Source organism: Chelon labrosus (genome assembly GCF_963514085.1).
Source record: "Chelon labrosus genome assembly, chromosome: 17".
NCBI lineage: Eukaryota > Metazoa > Chordata > Actinopteri > Mugiliformes > Mugilidae > Chelon > Chelon labrosus.
In genome coordinates this window covers 16,572,945-16,598,475 of record NC_140350.1, presented here as the reverse complement: position 1 = coordinate 16,598,475, position 25,531 = coordinate 16,572,945, and the positions used below count along the sequence as shown (strand labels likewise).

The 25,531-nt window shown below is 42.1% G+C and overlaps 1 protein-coding gene across 1 annotated transcript in view; it reads left to right on the top strand.

Annotated features, from left to right (window-relative positions):
• Window positions 1–1,503: 1,503 nt before the first annotated feature.
• LOC311502204 (glutamate receptor 1-like) overlaps window positions 1,504–25,531 on the top strand; it is a gene marked incomplete at its 5' end in the record, with an annotated part of 66,961 nt that continues 42,933 nt past the window's right edge. Inside the window, 5 exons of the mRNA XM_084564330.1 lie at window positions 1,504–1,557; window positions 2,219–2,293; window positions 3,399–3,409; window positions 5,097–5,344; window positions 10,393–10,527. Coding sequence (XP_084420456.1) covers window positions 1,504–1,557; window positions 2,219–2,293; window positions 3,399–3,409; window positions 5,097–5,344; window positions 10,393–10,527 — 523 coding nt within the window. The remainder of the gene's footprint in view (window positions 1,558–2,218; window positions 2,294–3,398; window positions 3,410–5,096; window positions 5,345–10,392; window positions 10,528–25,531) is intronic.

Here is a 25,531-nt window from a genome sequence, read left to right as displayed (position 1 = left end):
AGAGGTTGCTGGCTGGTTTAATACTGTGGTTAAAAGAACAATGTTGGCTGTCAGTTTAAAACAAAGTTTTCTCCCATGTTGTTCTCCCATGTTACACGGCATGTTTTATTAACCTATCCATCCGCCCCATACTCCTCTTACCACTTTTGTTTTTGGTACATCCAGGTTTGCTTCATTTTTCAACCCCAGGGATCAAACATCACTTAAGGACCTTTTTGTGCCTGGAAAGTCCAGAAGAGCTAAGAAAGACCCCATAAAATGACATTTTTAATCTCTCTTAAATGTAATCTCTCATTCATCGCATTCTGTGTTAAAATTCAAACTCCTGCTTGTTTCATTACACATTGTGTGGCTGTTTCATTGGAGCTGTCTGAATCTGAAGCCAGCTGCTGTCTCTGCCCGCAGGTCTGATGGTATTTCTATACGTTAAAATCTCTGAAACAGCCAGCAGGCTGCTCAATGAGCAGTTTTCCTTAAAGGATGTTGAGGGGAATGAATAAATGATGGCTGCATTGTGCCCACACAGCACTATTTCACAGAGTATGTAATGTTCTTAGGAGCTGGTTAACAAAGCTCAGCTCAGATTCACCTCCTGTGAGTGTAAATCATAGATGTGGAGAGGAAGTGTACGTACACTGCTGATGGTGTAGCTTTGTACTTCTGCACCACCACCAACACCATCCCACCCCTCCCCCTGCTCACCTGTCAGTTGAATTTACATAATAGTCATCCAGCTGATGAGTGACCTACACATGTACATACAGATGTTGAAGCAGATCATCTAGGATTGGAGCTATGAGGCTACTCAAGCTCAGGAATATGGAAAATGCAGATTTATTTACTTTGAAACTAGGGCTGGCAATAGATTCAAAGATTTAATCACAATTAATCGCATGATTATTCATACATACACTATTTATCTACTTTATCTACTCATCTCAGCTCTCTGCTCAGTTCACATCACAGTAAATGTAGAGTTATTGCGGAATTAAAGTTTGTTCAAAAGACTTTCCATTATCCACTATCCATCCATTTTGCTCCCTTTCTTCTTCTTTAGTGATATTTAGTTGTTTATTACTGCCCTCCACAGTGTCAAGTGATTTACTATGGCCGCACTTCGGATTCTTCTTTCTTTCCACATCATTACAGCTGTTATGATCTCTTCCTGATTTCCGCAACTTTGGGGTGGGCTGAGGTCATAATAACAGAACGAGTGTAGCTTAATGGTGCGTTAAAACAATTTGTGACAATAAAAGGAATATGCGTTAGCTTTGAGTTAAAACATTACTAATCAGTGAGCCTAACGGTTAACTGTGAAAGCATAGAGAGGAGGTTTGAGGGGATGGAGATGGATGTCAAGGCTAAAAGTTATGCAGAATCAAGGGGCATAGCTGCTTTAAGTCACAGGTGGGTGTGCTAGCCGTCTTTAGCCTCAGCTCCACTCACACTTCAACTCTTTGACCATTTTCTGAATTAGCTGGAAGCTAAGTGGAGTTATCCAAGATGGCCATGGCCAGAGACGCCACACTGAGCTTCAAAACTTCTGGAAACAGATGGGTGACGTCATGGAGCGTTCATCCATCTTTATAGACGGCTAATAGTATAATCTGGTACAACATTAGCATAAACATTAACTACAGTTCCTCACATTAGTCTTCAATCGTTCCTAAGAATGCAAACAGAAAAGGTAGAAGAGCTTAGTTATCCTCTAAGGGTCCCAGAACTGTTTGGTTCAAAGGCGCCTCAGCATATGCATTTTAACACCTTTATGGGTAGCATGTTGGCATGCTTATAAGTATAACCTCCCTACTCTTGGTAAATTATGCATTTTTGCACAATTTCCACATTTCTGTCTGCTTTTTTAGCATTATTATACTAAATATAGAGAATGTGACCCTGTCCTGTGGAGATTCTTTGTCAAAATGTACTGTTAGGACCATGGAAAGAGATAGGTAGAATTTTAAATTGCGTTTAATCAGGAGTTGAACCTAGGATCATGAATTTGCCAGTTTTAGATTCATGAACATGACCCATAATTAAAGCATGTGTGCCAGTTTATTGTAGTTTAACATGCATTTAATAAGCATTTTTATTTATTTAATCCAGCAACAAATAAATGCAATGAATGAATATAGAACAGCGTAAATACACAGTAGACAAGGTGGACTGAGTTGATTCCAGAGATTATGGAGATAAATCTGCTCTTTGTGACCTCCAGCACTTATCTGTCAGTTACAGTGAAAATGGTTTCCAGCAGGACAAAGACAAGATCCACAGACTCCTTGTTCCTGAGGTAATAAGTGTTATCGCAGCCAGATCTCCTCCTGATCTTATCGCTAAATGCTCGTCAGCCAATCACGTCGGCCCGTCAGCAGCAGCGTAGATTAGACCGTTTGATGTTTGTGCAGCAGATAAAGCAGACGGCTAACTGTATGTGCTGGTTTCAGCTGTTTCGGCTAATTACACGCAGAGCATGTAAATGGGGGGGTCGACAATGACGGCAGATGATGTTTGGCTTTGTTTACTGCGCAGACTGCTGACATTAAGGAGTCGGAATGACTTCATGCATCCACTGGCCAGATGTGCAGAGGTTTGAATGTTCAAAACCTCAGCAGTTGGCTTGACAGAAGCAAGTTAAGGTGGGTGTCTGCGGTAGCTTCTTTAGCCTGCTGCTAACGTGTTCTCAGCCCGTGTCAGAGATAATTTCTGTCTTGATTATAATGCATCACGACAGGCTACAAACTGACCCCAGACACTTGTCGCTGTGTGATATACTTGATGCGATACAAATAAAAGACGAGCTGGCCTCTTTCAGCTCCCCCAGTGAATCGCACTGATTGTATTTGATTTAGCAGCATTGTGTCTGTGAAGGCCCTCAGTCATCCATTGTCAAGGTTCGTCTAAAACAAAGCTTAGTCGACATCTTCAAGAAACCTGAAGCGAGTCTAGCTGTCGTCTGTTTCAGCTTTGTTTTCAATTTTAGCAGCGGCTTTAAACTGAGGACGACATTTCAAGTGCATCTCAGAGCCTGGAACCCTGACCAACTTCCCCCGCCAACAATTTTTATATCTAGAGGAAAGTTAGTCTGGAGTCTCTCCATTTGGATCTGATTATGCTCCAGCAGGGACTGGACACATCTGTCTGATTTGTGTGTTCGGACCCTTTTAAAGCTTGAGGAACGCTCCAGATGTCAATGTTTTGCACCAAGATAGAGCTGCTGGACAGAAACGGAGCGGTAAACACGGCATCTTTGTTGCGCGCCACCAGCGGTGCTGTTTGGATCCGCCTACGCTGCTGTTAGCCTGTTGTGTTAAACACGGATGAATTAATTAGGCAGGGATGTGGATGAAAGCGGGAGATCATTCCCTCTCTCCCTCTCTCTCCTTGTTTTGTCTCAGGAAATTGGAAGGTAAATGGAAGGGGATTATCAGCGTCCCCATTATTCTTTGTGTAGGAATGTGCCGGCCATTTTGGGATTAGAAACTGTGGAAACAAGCTGTTCCTTCAGTCCTGCGTGTAATGATTGATTTTGGGTTCAGGACATTTTGAATACCTCCTTCTTTACTTTGAAATGATCCCTTGCCTTGTGTCCATTCTTACTTTTACTTCCTGTCCTTGTGGTTGTGTCCACCTTTGTGCTTTTTGTGTATTAAAGGCGTGCGCTCAATGCATTTAGGCATGTTTAAAACAATCTGCTGGAGATCAAACTTGGTGACTTTAAGTGACTTGGTTTACATGGTTTTTTAAGCACAACCATCTCTTTACACAGATAGATCTGCAAACTGACTCCACGTTTGACATCTCAAACCAACTGAGAAGCTTTAGGATGTGGTGGAACGACGGGAGATTCTCATCATGGATGTGCAGGACTCTGTCTGAGAACTTGTCTTCTCTCTTGTGTGTTCAAGTTGTTGAATGAGTTTTAGTTTTTTCTTTGCATGCATTACCTTTATGGATTCATCTCGCTTTCTCCGGTCAGATGATCTTCACCTGCTCCTGATCGCTGAGGAACCTTTGTTTCTTCGTCCTGCCTTGTTGTGTCCTACATTTAGCTCTCACCTTTGAGCTTAAACCTTGAACGCTGTTGTCCTCTAAAGAGTGTCCCCTGTCCTTCAGGTGTTTGTGGGCAGCTGAGTCATTTAAATTTCTTGGACTGGTCTTTTGTGGTGAAGAACAGAAGCTTGTGTTTTCACAGTGTCCTAGAAGACATGCAGGGGATGAACAGACAAATAAAGAGTAACTTGATTCACCTGCATGATTGTATCTTTGCAGAACTTTCTGTGCAGTTTTTTTTAAATAAGATTTGCATCTTGTGTCAATATGTTCTGAGATTAAAGGCTTGGTAAAAAGAGAGAGGAGGGGAGAAAGGAAGAGAGAGCACAAAACAGGGAAGTGAAAGAGAGAGAGAAGTGAGAGAGTGGAAGAAGGAAAAAGGGAAGCAAGAGTGGGAGGAGGAGGAAGAGGAGAGGGGGTAGAGGAAGATGGAGAAGGGGAGAGGTAGAGAGAGGGGGAGAAAGAGGCAGAGAGGGGTGCAAAAAGAGAGACAATGGGGGAGACAGGAAGAGAGAGAGGAGAGAGGGAGAGGTAGAAAAGGGGACAAAGCATGAGCATAGAGATGGGCAGAGACGGAGAGCAGAAAGAGGGAGAGAGAAGGGAGGGGAGGAGGGAAAGGGAGAAAGGGGTGAGGTAGAGAGATAGAAAAATAAAAGGAAGGAGGAGAGTGGAAAAGGGAGAGAGAAAGAAGGAAAAGTGGGAGGAGACAGAAGAAGAAATAGGGAGAAAGGGAGAGGGTGTGAGATAGAGGTGGGGGAGTGAAATAGAGAAGTAGGGGAGATAGAGAGGACGTGTTGTAGAGAGAGAGAGAAGGTAGAGAGGGGCGAAGTAGAAAGAGAGTAGAGGGAGTGAGGTAGAGAGAGTAGAGAGAGAGGGGGTGAGGTGGAGACAGAGTAGAGAGAGAGGGGGGGGGGGGGGGTGAGGTAGAGAGAGAGAGTAGGGAGGAGGTGTGGACCAGAGAACATCACTCTGAGACTCGGAGTCGTCGCGGCCGCAGAGCTCCGAGCTCCAGTCCTGGATGTTTGACTCTGAACTCCGAGCAGAGACACCGAGGACCGAAGCAGTCTCCTGCTGGTGGATGTGGGAGCCAGTAGCCGGGCAGCGGTGGACCTGTGCCGACCCCGGAGTGAATGGGATTCCGCCGGTTGTTCCGCGTCTGCTGGAGGAAACATGCGACCGCAGAGCTCCCCGGTCCCCTCAGTCCTCCTCAGGCTGCCGCCTCCGCTGCTGCTGCTGCTGTTGCTGATCGGGCTCTGCAGCGGCACAAGTTTCCCAAGTAACATCAACATAGGTGAGTGGAGGAGGGCTACGGGGTTCCTGCTCCCAGGGGCCGTCCGGGACCTCCTTTGATATGATATTCATATTTCTAATTTGTTTCACAGACTCAGTGACGCACCATGTTAAAGCTCAATAATGGCACATTGTTTTATTATTTTATTAAAGTGAAGCTCTATTTTTGTTGATGTTGATAACGCCTCTGGCCGGGATTCCCTCTGTGGCTTACAGTGGGTTAGTATTCATAGATTCATGACTTACAGTGTTCTGTGTCTCCTGCAGTTTAATATTCCTGCAGCACACAGCGCTAAACCATAGTGACGTGCAGTAGTGATGATGAGGATGATGATGAGGATGATGAGATTGGTTTTCTTTCATTTATAATAGAGCTCAAACACCAAGATGCCCAAACGGTTCTAGTAATCAACCATTCCAATTAAAAAAGATCAGAAGTCAGATCAGATAATCACATGACATGATCACATAAAATAATCTGATCAAGAATACCAACAGGTATTCACATAAAATAATACAACCAGATAATCTCAGATAATCTGATCAGATGTTCAGAACAGACGAGGACAGATAATCATATCAGATTATCACATCAGAAAGAAACAGATAATCAGATCAGATAATCACAGATAATCTGATGAGATGGTCAGAACAGTCAAGAAATGATAATCACATCAGATTATCACATCAGAAAAACACATAATCAGATCAGATAATCACAGATAATCTGATGAGATGTTCAGAACAGACGAGGACAGATAATCACATCAGATTATCACATCAGATAAAACAGATAATCAGATCAGATAAACACAGATAATCTGATGAGATGTTCAGAACACACAAGCAATTATAATCACATCAGATTATCACATCAAATAAAATTGATAATCTGACCAGACAATCAGAGGAGATAATCACATGAGATAATCCTTTATTCATTCTACTGTAGGGCTTTGGCTTTTGACAGAAAAATGGAGTTGGGTCAAAGTGGAACGTCATTGATTATGACTATTAATAATATTGCTAGCGACTGCAGCATCATGACTACTAGAGCAATCTGTAAATACTATTTAACACTAAAACATCACTGACTCAGAATGTTTTATTAATATATGGTGTTATACATACAATTCAATTAATACCTTTATTCATTCAGATAACTTGCACGTTTGAACATCAGAGTCGCTGTAATATCACTGCGTTCTAATAAAACAATGGTGTTTTTGTTGTGTCATAAAGAAGTCCGGCGGTAATTCCTTTTCCTGTCTTTGAGCGTTTAATGATTCATAACATTTCCTTTGAGAGCAGGGTGAAATGGTTTCGTGGTATTTATGGTCATTTTTATTTTTATTCAGATTCTCGTAGCGCTGTTGTCTCTTCAGGTTACTGTACATGTGTGCTGCAAATTAGCAGAGTACAGAACTTTATTAATCCCCAAGGAAAATATTGTGCCGGAGGATGCTTGCAGAGCAAATAAGAGTAGACTGAGACAAAAAAAAAAAATCAAGTTTGTAAAAAGAAATGGCTTTGGTTAGTTCTAGGACTATCCAGTTGCATGCAGTCATGAAGAAGATTATTTTACTATATTCACTAGTGTACCTAATGAACTGGCAATAGAGCTGAATTCGGTTAACCTAGCTCTTAACTATAATGATATTCATTCAAACGGCCACTTCATTAGGTACGCTTACAATGAAACAGCATCACAGAGGTGGTGAACCAACTGGATGATCATTTTTTAGGATGTGGGTTGTGGTGCTGTTAAATCGGATTTAATTAAACACTAAAGTGTTTCTGTTATTTAGCCTACCTCACTGACTGCAATGTCAAAATATTAGGAACACGCAGAATTAACAGCTCTCAAAGTTATTTGAAACTCATGCTAAAGATTTAGTGCATGATTGTTTACTTGTGTACCTAATGAAGTGGCCAATAAGTGTTAGCAATGAAAAGAATCTGCACACATTTTCACATTTCCATTAGCTTTGTATTTTGAACGTGGCTTTCTTTTAGTCTAGCATCACTATCTGCAGTTTTTACTGTTTTTATTGTGAAACTGGTGCTTTTCTCTTTTTCTATCCTACATGTGTAGGCCATGATCTGGGGACAAATTCTTTTAATATTTATCAAAAACAAAATATTTGTTGTTCATAATTTAAAATGCCAGAATTAATTTAATAACAGGCCTCCACTATGAAATACAGTTGAATCAGCAGCTCTTGGATATTTGAAACTAATGTTGAGTTTAGATATAGAGATTTAGTGCAGGACTATTTATATTAGAATGCGTTTAAATAATGTACCTAATGTTTTGGCAGGTGAGTGTACATAATCAAGCGGATGTTTAAAGTTGCAGCAGGTCAACATGGAGCTATTTCTGTCGTTAGTAGAAATACTGAAGTAGATTTTCCAGGTGAGCACCTTGACATAGGTTCAATAAACCAATCAGTGAATCCGTTATAATCTACCTCCGTTCACCAGGCGACTGCTCCGTCCTCTTTTTTTTTAGTTGATTAGTTTGGTCAGCGGTGTGGATGAGGAAGCTGCAGCCGCATGTTACTCTCCCAAAACTTTTTTAATGTGAATCATCGGCCCTGCTGGTCCAGATTCTGATGAACCAACCTGCATTTCTCCGGACTAAAAATCAGCCATGCAGCCTGACGAAGTCTGAATATCAACCGGGGAGGAACATCGGTTTTCTCTGCATGTCTCTATTGAATCCGGGGCCCTTCTGTCACAGCAGATGGACTGCTCCCAGCCTTTAAAACTCTGAATAAATCATATATTTTTGCTCCAATAATGTCCCTTTGACATGCTCAGGTTGAAGCGATGTTAGCATTTAACAGGCCAGGTGAAACGTGGAACAGCGATTTACATTTAAAATAAAGATTTGGATATCCCAGGAAGACATGCAGAGATGTTACGGCATAATATCTTCAAAATTTTATTAATAAAAAATATCAAGAGATATAAAATGGTTAAATTAGCTCCTTCTAAAACATCTGCAACAGTAAAAACAGACGTCCGGTGAGTCTCAAAGTCCACATAAGTAATTATATTCTCCATTTGTCGCACTGTGTAGCAAGGAAGGTATAGGACCCAAATGCAGGACACGCACACAAGGAAGCGAGGCAGACGAAATAACATAAGTTTGATTTAATAAAAACGTACTCGTCTATGAATGAGCTCAAACAAAAGAGCATTCAAATGGAAGGTGATCCAGAATCCAGGGGTAAAAACTCCAAACAACTGGGAACTGACGAGAACCAAAGGTAGAGACGGGAGTAGTTAAAATCTGAGACGAGAGTAGAATAACAGGTTATATTCTTGTGTGACTTTTAAGGTAAAACAGATGCATAATATTACTGTTGGCCTGCAGAACAGGATCAGAGTGTGTGAAAGGTAACGCTCAGCAGAAATAAGTTAAACTTCTCAACCACTTAAGACCAAGCAGAATCATTTTACCTTCTTGACACGCCAGCTTTCTGCTGAAAATGATAGAAAATGGTAAAATATTTGAGTCTAGTGGCCCCAGAGCGTCATTTTCTTTCCCTCCTTCACCACCGACAACAAAAGAGGGTCGAGGTTTAAGTGTTCAGGTAATGTCTCTCCGACCTCACGAAATGTTGCGTTGAGAGGAAAATGGCTCGACCGAGAGCGGAGAGAAGAGGCTTTTAACGGCAATTACTGCAAAGCAGGCACTCGTCGTTGTCAGTGATAAGCCTCTGACCAGGGAGCAGAGAGATGAAACTTTTGAGCTTTTATTCGTCAAAGGTACGCCGCCGGGTTTCAGACCTCTCTCAGCACCATGGAGCAGCGTCAGCCTTTTAGTCGTGCTGCGCGCCCTCATGAATGAGCCAGGATGACGGGGATTACTAATTCAGCTCATTTTAATGATGCCAATTAGAGGAAATCTAAATTAACATAGGTTAAAAATGAAGCTGAAAGCAACTTGTAGCGTCTGCAGCTCCTCAAACCAGAGGGTTAGCGGTTCGATCCCCGGTGCGTGGACTACATGCCAAAGTGTCCTGCAGCCAGGCGTCATTGATGTGTCATTGTGGCTGTAAAGCTCTGTGAGAACCATTAGAAAGGTGCTATATTAATACAAGATCTTTTCTACAGGCCCTACCTGACGATGAAGCCAGCCTGAACTTCTCACGCCTACAACAGGACAGTTGGTCGATAATCTCTCCCAGTGTTGTCAGATACAGCTGATAGTTTCCAGACCAAATGCTGTTTAAAACCCACCTAAACAGACTGAATATTAGACTGATATTTTGTTTAGTACCACTCAGATTTCTTACGCTAGTGTAGCCTATCATAAAAAAGAGCAACAACTACCAACATCTAGCTTCTACCAAACACTAAGAGGCCTCAGTGAGAGCTTCTCGACACTTTACTGCAACACAAGCAGCGCACATTCAGTGTGCACACAAACAAACGCACTGTCTTCAAACCAGCATTAGAAAGTAATGATTACAAAACACCAGAGTGATCCCAAACCTGCCCCAACGCTATTTTTACCTGCAGAATAAAATTAAAAACCACCCAGTTTGGCAACACTGGTCCCTCTGTTTGGAATCAGATCGTTTGTGGGCGGGGCTCCATGTGGTGATGGACAGAAGGGTGACAGTAGTCATGTACGCCATCTGAGCATTGTGGAGATGAATTAGTGTAAATGCCTCTGACTGGTTGGAGGGCGATCCAGTTGATGAAGAGGTTTTATTTTCTCAGTATCGGTGGAAATTGACTAGACCAGGCTACGACTTTGCTTTGACTTTGACGACTTTAACTTCTAAACATCACAATGTGGAGCTGCAAGTGGTTTTGAGAGTGAAAACATGTTGGAAGCGTGTTCGTATCTTTGTAGAATATAGACCATTTATTATGTGACTCTCCATCATGTTTCAAATCCATTGCACAGAGAGAAATATAAAATTTTAATCTCAGATCAAAGCCCAGTTTGCATTTTAGAGGTTCTCTTTTCCTTTGTGCTTTGTGACCGAAAATAATTCCCTCTGTTGTCTCTGTGCGTTTGTCAAACAGGAGGCCTCTTCCCCACAGGCTCCCATGAGTACGAGGTGTTTCGATTCGCCCTGGCGCAGCACCAGGACGTCCCAAAACTGGTGCCACAAGTGGACATGGTGGACACCGGAAGCAGCTTTGCCATGACCTACGCCTGTAAGTCTGGGAACAAAGATGTCTGGGTGGTGTAAACTCAGTTTACCACGTGATAATACTGCACTAACCTTTGCGTTTAACTTCATTAAGTTTTGTTTAAACGTTTTAAATTAACAGTGCAGCTCTATTTAACTTTTAGCCTCTTTTTGTCCCTTGTTTTGGTTCAACAGTATAGAGATTATAGAGTAGAGCATGTGGTATGTATATATTTTTAAACCAGTTCTAAAAAGAGAAACGAGGTGGTGAACAAAGTGGAGCATTTAGTAGCGAAAAAAACTGGTGGAGACCAAAAAGTGAGCAAAAACATGGTGGATTTTGGACAAACCACTAAAAGCTTTCATATAAAACAACATTTCTTGGACAGTTAGATTTCAAATACATGTCAGGTAGCTGGATTCTTTGTCAATTAAAACTATCATAATGCTGGTGTAACTTTGTAGGGCTGGGTATCGTGACTAGATTAGATTAGATTAGATTAGGATTCAATATTAATTAATTTTGAGATATCGCAGTTTTGAAACAACTAAAGCTTCCAGAGGTTTCCTTCTGGTTTCTCATCTTCCATGTGTCTTTGCTTTGTCCAGCTCTTCTCTGTCGTTGTACTTTAAATCCAATCAGCTTTCAGTCCTGACGCTGCTCTCAGAGCTGGAGCTTCTTGGACTAATCCACAATTGTTAGATTTGTTGTCTTGAATTGGTAAATCTTCGTTTCGGCTCCTTTTAGACTCATATATTTGAAGAATGTTCTTTACGTTCTTAACGTCATGCTTGTAATGCTCTACACAGGCGTTATCTTTTCTAGAGTGAGCTAGCTTTAGCTTAGTTTGGCTAAGTTGGCAACGGACTGAAAAAATTGTTAAGTTCACACTTGTTCATTCATTTATTTTCTGCAGAAGTTGGTCGGACACACATTTTGTTTGGACCTCCACATTTTGACTACAACTCTAGTCTTTATGAATATGACCTACGGCCACTGATAACTCAGAAGATCTCCAGGTTTTTAAAAGAGTCTGAGTCATTTTTATTTCCCCTTGGTCGTTGTAGGCAGTGGTGTTGGTCCTGAAATGTTTTTGTATGTAGTTGCTGGCTGTCAGGAGATGTTCTCCCAGTGTAAACTCAAAGTGTGATTGTTGTGACAGTGGAGGCTGTTCAACCCTTTTCTGTGAAGTTTCAGTCGACGTGCGGCGAACACCACGGCTGGCTACGGTATCGAGGAAGCTCCCACATTGATGTTAATTTAGGGAAGAAACTCTACAGTTCACCTACACCGGCTCAGGTTGTGGTTATTTTTATCCCGTTTGCACCAACAAAAAGTTGAGATTTAGTCATTTCGTGAGGTTCTGTGCCACTGCTTCGGATGATGATTTAAATTCTAGAGTTATTTTAGGAGCCAGTGATGATGAATGTTCATCTGTGCTGCCTGTCTGGCTGAGGTTTGTGAAGCCTGCTGTCCGCTGTGCTCACCATCATGGGTCAGTGCATCATTCTCCCATCATCCAGACTTCATTCAGCAGAGTTGGGATTTAGGGAAAACACAAGTTATTGGGGGCTGGCTGTAAAGGAGCAGACAGCAGCAGTAAATGGACGTGGGACCAGAGGGAGCTCAGCACTAAATGGACTCTGGCTCCGGGGAGCGTTCAGTACAGTGCAGCCGGTTTAGAGAACAATGTGCTGACCTTGTTTTGTTCTGCACCGAAATTACAATTGAATTTACAAGCCGGCCTTCTTGCACCTCCTCTCTGGAGTTTCTGTCCCTGGAGGCGAGAGAGACATAAATTATAAATTTATTTAATAGTTATTCAGAAAACTGACTATTTTTGATTATTTTCAGATAAATATATCAACCCTGTTGTTTATGATAGCTAAATAATAACCATAACTTCTACCGACAAACTTTTATTCCAACATTTTCTCATATTTACACATTTGAAAATGAATAAAGAGTCAAACTTTAACTTTTACCTGATCGATCAAAAAGTTCAGATTGATTTATCGTAATTACAAAGTGTGTTGTTTACTATATTCTGTCATTAATTAGTGTGCATAGTATTGATTCAAGTGTAATAAGAAGGTAAGCTTTGTTAGTCCATCCATTTAACAGGTGTTTGGGGCCCTTATCCGTGCCTTGGACCTCCCAGAACCCAGGACTGACACTGTTTCAAGTCATTTCCAGTATACCTGGCAGTGGGAGCAGTCACATGTCGAGATAATCCATGCAAATCAACATATTCTTCCACAGCGTCAGCAGCACCACCACCCCTCCCTCCCCAAAATAGGGCCGCTGTGCATCTTCAATATCAAAACTAAATTTCCGTCTAAACAAATTGTAGGCTTTATTGACTTTCTGAGATTAGAAATTTCTTAACGAAGCGCTCTCTTGATTTTGTTTTAGTGCCCAGCAGAGCAGATAATTCCCAGCTCAGTCATGATGTTCATTCAAATTCAGTTTGCTGCAGCTTCTGATCAACAAGTGCAGTAACAAGTGCACACTGTGGTGTTGCTGAGTTCTGCTTTATACATGTACGCCCCACAGAGCAGGTCTTCATCTGACAGAATGTATTCCTTTGATTTGGTCGGAGCAGAGTCTTTTTTTTATACTGCGGGAGGTTCAACTCTGCAAGGTGGAACATTTTAAGATAAGAAAAGATAAGATAAGATAGGACTTTATTCATCCTCGGGGGAAATTAGGGTGTTGCAGCAGCAGGCAACAACAGTGCAAGATACAAAAAGATACAAAAAACAGAATAGGGCATTAATCAGGATATCAAAGGTTGATGCTCACAGACAAACTCTTTATTATTCCTTAAACCTCAGTTTTCAAATGGTTACCTCAGGTCGTTAGTGACCCACAAACCATTACGCGTTATTTAACACTCAGCAAACTCGAGGAGGAGCTTCTATTAGCTGGGTGGCTAGGAAGCTAGGATGAGTAAGTATTAGCTGGCCGGTTAAGAAGCTAGGAAGTGCTACTATTAGCTAGGAGGCTAGGAAGAGCTACTATTAGCCGAGATGCCAGGAAGCTAGGAGAAGCTACTATTCGCTGTGAGGATAGGAAGTTAAGTGGAGCTACTATTAGCTGGGAAGCTAGGAGGCTAAGAGAAGCTAATATTAGTTGGGAGGCTAGGAAGCTAGTTGGCGCTACTATTAGCTGGGCAGCTGGGAAGCTAGTTGGAGCTACTATTAGTCCATTTATCTGTTGGTCGTATCTGTCACAGCAACATATTGTTGCATATGGGGGTGTATGGATCTGATTTAGAGGAGTCGATGAATCTAGTCAAGTTCCTGAGCTGCCTCCACAAACATAGCAGCAGCAGATTTCCAGGACTGATCATTCGCTCTTGAAGCGAGAGGATCTCACAAACTCACCTGGAAAACCTTCTGCTGCAGAAAAGAAAAGAGGAGCCATGACTTTCAGAAGCCAGTCAGGCTCTGAAAGTCCTAAATATGTCCAGAATCAGAACCCTGAGCTGAAAACCTTGCCGTCTGTCCGTCGTCGCTCCACCACATATCACTGTAGATATGAACTGTTCTTGTGTCTTTTGTTGAATTATCTCTTCTGGTTTAACTGAACCAGATGTCACGCCCATCTTTTTTTTTAAATTTTTTAAATTGATCTTTGCTGTTGCTCGTTGTATCTCCTAGGGGAGGGTTTAGAAGAAGCAGATAAGATTTGGTGATCTCAAAATGAGCGTGGATGATAAAGAAAAGAGACGACTGTGAGCTGCGGGATTTTTCTCCGGGGCCCAAAAACTGTCTGACAAGATTTACCGCTGAGTGTTTTCAGTCAGTTCATAGAGAGATGCTCCGCAAACTACATCCTCCAAAATGATCATCTGCCACCTTTCTCACAGTAGTTCAACACCAACTGAACGTTAGAACAGTCATGAAGGAGGATTTAGATTAGGATGCAATCACTTGTATACCTAAGGAACTGGCAAAGGAGTATACAGTAACAAAATGTTATATATGAGAAAATATAGAAACTTGCAGCTGAGTAAAATCAGATGTGAGATCAGTGCGGATGTGTAGCGGAGCCGAGATGCTCAGGACGTTATCGTAAGAGTTTTTTCACCCAACTTGTCAATCGAACTGTCTTCTTTAGGCAACGGAGAAACTTTCTCAGAGTCAGCTGGTCTAAAACCCTGAGCAGCAGTGAATTATATTGATATTGATTCACAAAATCCTTTTAACTAACCCAGCGATAACTGCTTTCTTTTACTCTTCTATTCTTCATGACTACCACATGGTGCCTGTTGAGGTGTTGCCAGGTGGATTCTGTTACCGTACAGCAGATCCAGGTTAGCTGTTGGTTTGTATAATTAGTTTTCATTCATCTATGTCGTCGCCGTCACTGAGACTAACTCCCCAATAAAAGTGACTGAGCGCAGTCTGAGTGTAAAACGATGGCGTGTCAGAGTCTCAGAAAGATGTTTGTTTCTGCCTCATCGGCCTGTTTTACATTTCACACAACAGCAGACTGGAGAGAAAACAAGGAGATTGAGGGGGGGCAGTGTTATAGTAAGAAAAGAGAAAGAGAGAGAGAGAGAGAGAGGCTGGTGAACGTAGAGCTGAAAAAAAAGACAAGGGAGAACTGTTTTCATGAGCGAATTATGCTAATTTTGATCAGTCTAGTCTATGGGTTGTTGTTTAATACGCTCTCCATAGGTCATTATCTCCACACTATCATTATTTACGCTCTAACAATTAGAATTTCCTTAAGTGCAGTCTGTATCTTTCTGTTGTTGTGATTATCTGAACCACAAAGACAGAACAGACCTCACCTACGACTATAGCTTTTAAGATGTTGACTCATCGACCAAGGGGTAGCTGAAAATAGCTGAGAGCTGCTTAAATGTAAATGTAAATCTCTGAGTTAGGACCACAAAGTTCCTTCATTGTTCATCTCCGAGTGAAAGAAGCAGAAAACATTGGTTTGACCAAAGAACATCACATCAATGGTGAGGCATGGTGGTTGCAGCATCATGTTTCAGGGCTTCTTCTGCTGGTTTCTAGTGTAGGCACGGAGCTGTCCCTTCTTGGGATGCTCCACCTGGGTTCTCCATGACCACACGTTTAATTTTGTGGTAGTAACTAGTGGTGGGAGCTGATTCCTTTGGGTAGACGTTTTGGGGAACTTTCTCAGTAAACTGTTTCCGTCGCTCCCATTGGTCATCAAAGTTGAGATTGGTTCAAAGCTCCTAAGGTTTTTCAACCCATCGTTGCTTCAACTCTCTAGATTTCATTAACATTCGTGGTCTCTGGTCGACACATCGCTTCTGGTCTCTCCCTTTGTTTTTTACGTGTTATTTAACGTCCTGTAATCTTCACCTATCCTTGACCCGAGCCATGTCACGCGTCATTTAACGCTGTAAAAATGAACCTTGTGATTACGTTTGACCTAGATAAGTCATAGCACAAAGAGAGAAAGAGAGTGAGAGGCTAAATAAGTACGACGGATGGAATTCAAGACGGGAGAGAGAGAGAGAAATGAAGACGAGTGGCTTCACAGGAGAGGACTGAGAATGAAAAGGGCAAACAACACAGAGACAGAGAGAGCTCAGGTGCAGCAGCTCCATCATTCAGACTGTGTTCACTTCTGGTTTTAGAAAAATAACCTGCAGCACTGAACGGAGTCAGGACTTCTGTTTAAAGGACCGTTATTAAATCCTGGGTGTTTGCTGCCCTGGACATTGATTTGAAAGAGGACAGCACGGTCTCTAACATGTGTCTCAGCGCATCCGACGCGGAGAGTTTGTTTGAGATGGAGTTCATCTAAGGAGAGGTGAAACATGAGTCACTCTGAGCGTATCTGGTGTATCAGTCACAGACTCTACTATCAGGTTCGTAAAGCTCAGACTCATTTTTCTCATCCGCACAGGATAGAGACGAGCAGCGATGTGTTGACCAGAGGCCAAGCTCAGGGATAGGTGGTCTTCAATCGAAATTACAAAGCGTTAAATAACACATAGAAACAAAAAAATGTATTACTGACATAAGCCAGGAAAGAGACCTTGAATGTTAATGAAATTTATAGAGTTGCAGCGATGATAGGAGAAACCCCGACAACCAATAGGAGCACAGAAAACAAAGAGTTCCCCAAACGTTTACCAGAAGGAAACACCATCCGCCATTTTGGTTCATTCGGTCATTTTCTGTAACCGTGTGTCCTCTAGAGGGTCGCGGGGTACACCCTGGACAGGTCGCCGGTCTAACGCAGGGCTAACACAGAGAAACAGGCAACCACACTCACACCTACAGCCGATTTAAAATCACCAATTAACCTAACGAGCATGTCTTTGGACGGTGGAAGCTGGAGAAGAAGAGCCAGCTCCGTCTGTACACTAGAAGCTTCCGACTCTGGCAGAAGAAGCCCTGAAGCATGATGCACCATGGATATGGTGCTGCATTGTTTTTGCACCAAACATAGCGATATTTTTAAGTTCTACTTGTCTGAAGCATTTGTTGTTTTAACTTTGACAGCGCTGCTTCCTCGGTGTGAGCTCAGTCTCCGCCACTGTACAGTACAGACATCTGGTGGGAGAGCACAGCTGAGCACCACAAGGGATTTGTGCACACACTGACGGTATTAATGAAACAAGCTTCACGGAAAAACCTGCAGCTGCGTCCAACATCTGCTGTTACTGTAAAGAGAAAATCATGCCGCAGTGTAATGTACCAATATTTACAATCTCATGCGATGTGAGTGAGGCAGAAACTGTACTTCCAGTTCATTTCACAGTGATGCTAATGTTCATTTGACATCGTGTTGTCTATCACATGAAGCCGCTTTTATACAGTTTGTTGCATGCTTCATTTTCCTGGTATAACCTTTGCTTCGTGCCCTACTTACACTATTCACAGCATTATTATAGAAAGTACAAAAACACTAGCGTAAGTCCTGCAGCTTATGATTATTTTCAACCTTTGTTATTAATCGATTAGTTTTTCAGCTGTCGAAAACAAGCAAAATAACCCGATGCTCTGCAAGAGAAAAAATTCACTTTGAGAGAAACAGAGGAACTCGATTGATCCTCAACATTCGGGCAGTTAAAGCAGCTGACCGATCCTGCTGTCAGACAACTGAGATAAACATTAATTAGAATAAATTGTTGTCAGAATAATTAAATTTCTGGTTTTGCTTTAGTAAGTATCTTTAGTTAGTATATATATATATATATTAGTAAAAGAGAGGACGAGAGACATGTGGCTGCAGCACAATAAACACAAAGGAACCAAAATGGATTCAGGCGCTTTGGCGATACAACACGATGTCGCGTTCATTGCCAGGAAACGTGGCTGAATGGAGGTGGAGTGAAGGGGGGAGGAGGAGTGAATGGGGGAGGCAGGAGGAGAGAGAGAACTCTTCAGTCTAGCAGAGCATGTAACGAGGCTCTGATTGGAGCATTAACACCAGCTCTCGCTCTGCTGATGGCACCGTGAACTTACACCCTACTGCACATTAAAAAATCCAGGACGGAAACATTTCCTGAAAAATAATTTCTGAGTTCAGTCTCAGATGTGAGTTTTACGTAAAATTTGAAGCGAATGTATGACTTGTTTAGTTTAGAGTTCTTTATGTTTCAGATATTTGTCTGAAGCTTTTAATGGTTTTCAGCGTCCACACTAACTTTATACTCTTCTTCATCTCCTCCTCCTCCATCTTCTTTTCTTCTTCTCCAATTCCCCTTACTCTTTCTCCCTTCTTCTCCTCTACTTCTTTATGCACACTCACCTTGTCGTCACTCCTCCTCCGTTTCTCCTAACTCTCTTCTTCTTCTTCTTTCCCCCTTCAATCTCCTCCTCCCTTTTCCTCTGCTCCTTTCTCATCCTCTTCCTCCTCTTCTTCATGCAGTCTCACCTTGTCATCCCTTTCCTTCCTCTTCATCTTTCTCTCCTCCTTCTAGTCTTCTCCTTGAACACACAGCTTGTTGTTACTTTTCTTCATCTTCTTTATCTCTTTGCCCTCCTCTTCTTCTTCTTCTCATCTGTCTTTCTTTTCTTTCTCCTCCTTCTCCCCCTTCTTCCTCTCCTCTACTCCTCCTATCTCCTCCTCATCTCCTTTCTTTCTCTCCTCCTTTTCTCCCTTTCTTCTTCTCCTTCTTCTTTCCCTACTTTTATCTCCTCCTGCATGTTCTTCTGCTCATTTCTCCTCCTCTTCCTACTCCTCCTCCTCTTCATGCACTCTCACCTTGTCATCCTCTTTCTCCCTCTTCATCTTCTCTCCTCCTCCTCCTCCTCCTCCCCTTCTTCTTCTCCTCTCCCTTCTTTTCCTCCTTTTATTTTTTTTTCTTACTATCATCAGTACAACTCTCGTTTAGTTTCATCATTCATGGTCTGTAGCCGACATGTCCCTGATTGAACCTCAGGAGAATTAATTCATTTATAAAATCAAATAACTACAAATAACTTCACAGTAAATTTCTAGATGGTGAAAAGATTTTTGTATTTCCGAGATTATCAGATCAGACAAATGATCCGTTAAATTCTCAGCATCATCTCTAGTTTTAGTTACCGTCAGACAGAGCAGCTGTGATAGTAAACATCAACTCACACTTTAAATGAAGAGGAGGAGGAGGAGGAGGAGGAAGAAGAGGAAGGGGAAATTAAATGGTGCTTCTGTCTCGCTGCCAGGACTTCCCTTATCAGGCGGCTACAGACTGAGATGACAGAAGAAAAGGACACGGACGCCCTCATCCTTATAGTTAGGCTTATTTATTATTTGCTGCTACAGAAAATAAAAAATAAAATAAATAAAGAGCACATCATCGGATACATGTAGGCAGCAGAGAAACAGAGAAAACCGGAGAGAGAACCAGATATAACCATGCACAGAATCAGAGAGAGAACCAGATATAACCGGAGAGAGAACCAGAGAGACAACCGGAGAGAGAACCAGAGATAACCAGAGAGAGAACCAGATATAACCAGACAGAGAATCAGAGAGAGAACCAGAGACAACCAGAGAGAGAACCAGATATAAACAGAGAGAGAACAGAGAGAACCAGAGAGAGAGAATCAGAGAGAGAACCAGCCAGAGAGAACCAGAGAGAAAACCAGCCAGAGAGAACCAGAAAGAACCACAGAGAAAGAACCAGAGGGAGAACCAGAGAGAGAGAACCAGACAGAACCAGAGAGAGAGAACCAGAGGGAGAACCAGCCAGAGAGAACCAGAGAGAGAACCAGAAAGAGAGAACCAGCCAGAGAGAACCAGCCAGAACCAGAGAGAGAGAGCCAGAGGGAGTACCAGCCAAAGGGACCAGAGAGAGAACCAGAAAGAGAGAACCAGCCTAAAAGAACTAGCCAGAAAGAACCAGAGAGAGAAACAGCCAGAAAAAATAAAATCTGCCAGAGAGAGCCAGGGAGGGAGAACCAGAGAGAGAACCAGAGAGGGATGATTTGGTTTTCTGGTGACATTTCGCCCTTGAGGACTCACCCGTCGTCTCACGGTCGATTGAACGGCTCAGACGTGAAATGAGGATAAAGTGCGTCGCTCGTTATCGTAGCAGAAAGATCTTCAACTACACAATCTGGCAAACAAAGACAGAACCAGGGAGACGAGTCCCGACGGCAGCAGAGGGGATTATCTCTAATTAATAATCTTAATCCTTGGATTCATGTCGGACAAACAGAAACAATATCAGAAAGAAGAAGAGGAGCGTGAGGAAGAGTCAGGGTGAATTCAGAGAGAAAGCTAAATGAGGTGCAGGGCTGGTGATGTTTAAAATACATGAAACTAACTTTAGGATCTGAATCCAAAGAGATGAATGAACTACTTCCTGACCTCAGAAAGGTCAACGGTCACATTCAGGTCACTATTCTTTACAGTTGGAACCATTAATACTGACAGTGAGTCACAGATATTCAGTTTGACCAACATTCTGGTCTGACTGTCTCCTCCTCCTCCCTTTACTTCCCCTCCCTCTTCTTCTTCCTCTTCTTCTCCTTGTCATCGTCTTTCTTCTCTTTCCTCACTTTGTTCTCCTCCATCTATTATCTTCTTCCTCTTCCTCCTCCCTTTTAGTCTCCCCCCCTTTCTCATCTTCCTCCTTGTCCCTCTGCTTCTTTTTTCTTCTTTCTCTAATAATTCTTCTCATTATCTTCCTCTTCCTTCTCCTTCCTCTTCTTCTTTTCCTCCTCTACCTCTTCATACTCCTCCTTTGTTTCTTCTTCTTCTTCTTCTGTTACAACTTCTTCTTCTCTTCTTTGTCCTGCTCCTCCTTCTCCTCCCTTGTTTCTTCTTCTTTTACTACTACTACCTCTCCTTTCCCTCCTCTTCCTTCTTCTTCTTCTTCTTTGTCACCTCCTCCTTATTCTTCTTCTCTTGATTATTGATTATTGATGCATGTAAACATAGCGACTGAAATGTAAAAGTAGACACGAAGGCGGCAGGAGACGAGGTTCAGACGCTGAGCTGACAGATGGGATTTGAACCTGCAACTGCTGGGAAGCGACAATTGTACGAAGCCTCCAGATCTTCCTGTGTGTGTGTGCATGTGTGTGTCTAGTTGTGTGTGGTTGTGTGTGTGTTGAAAGCTGCGTTCTCAGCAGGAGATTATTGCGTTGATGCCCGGGAGGCAGAGGTTGCCTAAATGACTTTAGACTCAGTGTGTGAATCTATGTGTGTGTGCTATATTATGTTTTATGTGTGTGTGCGTGTGTGTGTGTATTGGCCCGAGGAAGGCAGTCATTTAATCTATTATTCAGCATTGCTACTAAACACATTAATTAGAGCCTGAGGTTGAGACGGGTGCACAGTGCCGTTCAGCTCTCTGGGAGTTCAGATACAAATCTCACATCCCCTCCTTTCATTTGGGCTCACGGTCCGATCGCCTGAAACCTGCTGGTCCCCAGTACTGAGCACACAGCCATCTTGTTTGAATAACCTTTATTGAATAAAGTGACTGGGTGCTTTCATACAGAGAGGTTCCAGCTTCTGATGAAAATGTGCAATGTGAGTAAACACATCGTGCAAGATTCAGAGCTAACCCTGATAGCATGCTAACAACTGGTTCTGTATTGGGGCTGTAGATGAGAGCTGGGCTGCTACAAACATTTACTTATGCCTCTTTTTTTAATGTTAATGGAAACTAACCTTGGTTTACTTCCATAGGTCTATAATTGCAGAAACAAACTGCCATGCTAGCCATTAGCATCACCATTAGCATGCCCATTAACATCTGCTCTATAGACAACTACCAATCAGACCAAGCTCACTATTTTGAGGCTGGAAAGCCAACAGATCTTCTCTGTTGAGATGCTCATGTACATTGATTGTGCTGCTGTGGTAGGTCGTCCATCTTATTAGTGATCTGTTTAAAGAATTCCAACACTTTTGATATTCGGGCTTTGGCCTTTTTGGTTAATTTTAGCATTCAGGATTCAGGATCTTCTCTGCTAAGATGCTCATCTGTAGCGGTTGCGATGCTCTGCTAGGCAGTTTAAATACAAATTGTTATCTCTAACTGGGGCATGTCTGTGAAGATTCCCAGATATCTAGGTCATGCTATATCTAAAATAAAGCAAAAACAATACAGCTGGACTCGTTAACATTTACTTACTTACTTACTAACGTACAGTTAGCTGCAGCCATGGTAACTCTGATTGCTTGGAAGACTAGCCACTTGCATGCAGAAGTATTTTCGGATCAAACACACTCAAAAGGAAATCAAGATGGAGAGTTACCAGACTTATATTCTGGTAAGGACTGAATCTGGCTACATAAGGCTAGCATCTTTTATGTTTTTATGTTAACTGTGGCTAAAGTTAAAATTAAAAAGAAAGGAGGAATCAACACTTAAATTAAGACTTAGCTCCTCCTTAAAATAAAAATGAAACATGAGAGAAATATTCAAGGTGGCAGCACTTTATTGTCTGGAGTTTTTTGACTTTTCTATTTTGGGCTGTGTGTAATGTCACAGACTTCAAGGCGAATCTGCTTCACATGAAACAAGCTGTGAATATAAATGTCCCTCTCAAACATTTGGCGCTGGAACTACTGCTCGTTCTGTTTCTGACCTGACGCAACGCCATGCTGGGGAAGCGGCGGGGAAAAGAGTCGGGCCTAGTGACGGAAATGCAGAACGACGGACTGAAACAGTGACCTGATCGTCAGTTGCGTGTCTCCCGGCCGTCCTGTCTCCTCAGCAGAGGAGCGTAAACAGTCGGGCTGTGGGTCGTCGTGAATGGAGGCAGCAGACGACGGTGGCGGCGAAAGCCTCGGGTTAAAAGACGTCCTCACTGTTACCCGCCGAAGCCCTTTAGTGGAGCAGTCCTTCCTTTTATTTCTCTCTCTTTGCCAGCATCAGGGCAATTGTTATTTATCACAGGCGGACAGATCTGTAGTGCGCAGAGATGGATGGATGTGTCTGTGGGTAGACGTGGTCTCAGCTGTGGGCCCCGCGGCTCTTGTCGTAGTCGTCGTCTCTGGGCTGTGTTAAATAAATTTCTGTCTAAAAGCCTCAGGTGGCGAGGAGCGAGATGTCTGAATGGAGAAGCCTCAGCGAGGTCAGCTTGTGTGTCCTTGTTAAACATTTGACTTGGTTATTATTAAAGGTGGTTGGAGTCAGTTTAAAAGACAGTGACAGGAAATATTTATTGAGCAATGACCTTATAAAAAGTTTGATTTAGTTTAATCATATTACAGGTAGGGATGCAACCTTTAAGAACTTCCAGGCCAAAACTGATGATTTTCTTTCTTTCTTTGTGTTATTTAGCTCTCCTTTTATACCTACTTTAGTGTTTTTAATTTTTTACAGACCAGCAATCAACTGATTTCTGTGATTGAGCTGCTCACCAGCTATGTTTCATTATTGACTTCATTGTTAGCAGTCTCTTACAGATTTTGTTTGGCTAGGTAGCTAAGGTTGCTAGTTGCTGGTGTCTGGTTTAACCAACAAATCATTCACTGACTATAAACAAGACGGATGAACCCTCCGTGATGTATGTTTCCTCAAGTTTTGAAGCTCGGTGTGGTTTCTGTGGTGGCCGCCATCTTGGATAACTCCACCTAATTCTAAGATGGTGGTAATTAAAAAAACAACAACAACAACAAAAAAAAAACACTCAAATTAGCCACAGCCTTTAATTCTTTGTAACTTCAATCCTTGATATATTTAAAAAAAATTAAAAATTAAAAAATTAAAAATCTACATGTAGTTGTCATGAATGGAGGAATTAGCTATAAAGACCCAAATAGTTTTTTTGTACCAGGCTGTTTATTTCTGCTTTAAAGTTTTTAACATGGAGGTCTGTGGTGATTGACTCACCGTTGGCGCCTCTAGTGGACATTAGATTTTGCACCAACCCTGGAAAAACCAGACTGCCTTTGGCGAAGTGTGGCACTTCTGTTTGGTTATTTTTGTACCATTATAACAACAATTTGAGTGACTGTGCTTACAAAGTCAACATTTATTAGCTTGGAAAGTAAATATCAGGAATGGAAATGGAGCTCATTGATTACAGACAGCTGTTCAGATGTTTCAGCTTCACTGCTTCATCCCAGAGGTTGTACATCTGGAGCCCGTCACGAGGACGTTTTGACCCAAACACAAATAACTACAAAGATTCCCAAGGCTCCCAGCATCTGTCGACTCTCTGCTGCCCGGCCCTTTCTGACGAAGGAGGGGCCCGTCGTCCCTGTGGGACAGCGGCATTAATACTGGGAGACAGATACCTCGTTAGCATGATAGCATTCGCCTGGGGCCAAGCATCTATTGTTAGCACGATAGCATGGCCCCACAGAGAATAGTTATTTCCAGCGCTAGCCTGCTCAGAGGGAATAGGCTTGTTGTTAGCATGTTAGCGCTGGCCACAGGGATCTGAGGCTGCACCAAGGACACACAAACACAAACCCATATTTCTAATTTTGTGAGGACTTTACATTAGCATAACCCTAAACCCTAACCCTAAACATGTCAACTCAGTGCTTAACAGGTTTTAACCCTCAAGAAATGTTGTGGACATCAACTTGATTTTAAAACAAAAAAAACGTTGAAATAACTCAACATTGGTACTTGCTTGTGCAGCACATATGATAAAGTGGATCGATACAGAGAAGATTAGCATGAGTAAATGAACTCAGCATTAACATTTTATCTTTTAAATTAATATAATCTAAAATAAAAACCAACACCTATCAGTCGTGTAGCATTTAGAGTTGTATTCATGTCCAGAATTCATCCTCTTTGAGCTCTGTTTTTGGTCTCTACCACCTCTCTGACTTCTTTAAAAAAAAAACACACCATATAGATCATCTTATTTATTTGGCCTCTACGATAGCTGAAGGCTATTTTTTTTATTTTATTTTTTTATAGTTTCCCACTGGAAAGAAAAATTAAATCAACAGCTCCACAAATTTAATCCAAACGGGACAACATTGGACTTGATGGATGAGGAACAGCTGTTTAAGTTTAAAAATGAAATCAGCCTCCATCTCCCTGCCACCAGATCAGACTGAGATTTAAAAAGTCCAAACTTCCGAATTTGAACATTAAAGCAAATGAATCTGTCAAAATTTTTAAATGAAACTCAACCAAATTTAATGGGATAGAACACAACAATTCTCCATACGTTTCTCTCAGAGTTGTATTAGGTTGGATCTCCTGGTCCTTGTACAGGAGGGTGACACAGTGCGGAGGTCCATCTATATCATTTTACTATGAATTGTAAATAATCTGCCAACAATTGGACTGCTATTTCTCTTGTGGGTCTTTTGGGATAGTTGCATTAATTGCTGGTTAAAGCTGAAACAAGTCTGTTCTTCAGACCATTGATGAGTTTACGAAACGTTTGAGGTTTCTTGAAAAGAGTTCCTTAAGGCTGATGGGGAGTTGAACCTCACATAACTATGGTCTGTTAACGATACACATTTGGGACGGTTTTGGTTCTCTAACAAACCATTAATGTCCAGAAACTCCGGCTTCAAGGATGAAACTTTTAGACTGGGTTGTAAATTGATGGCAGATTGCACCACAGTCTCTAATAGTTGCTCTTCCTGGTTTCCCAGC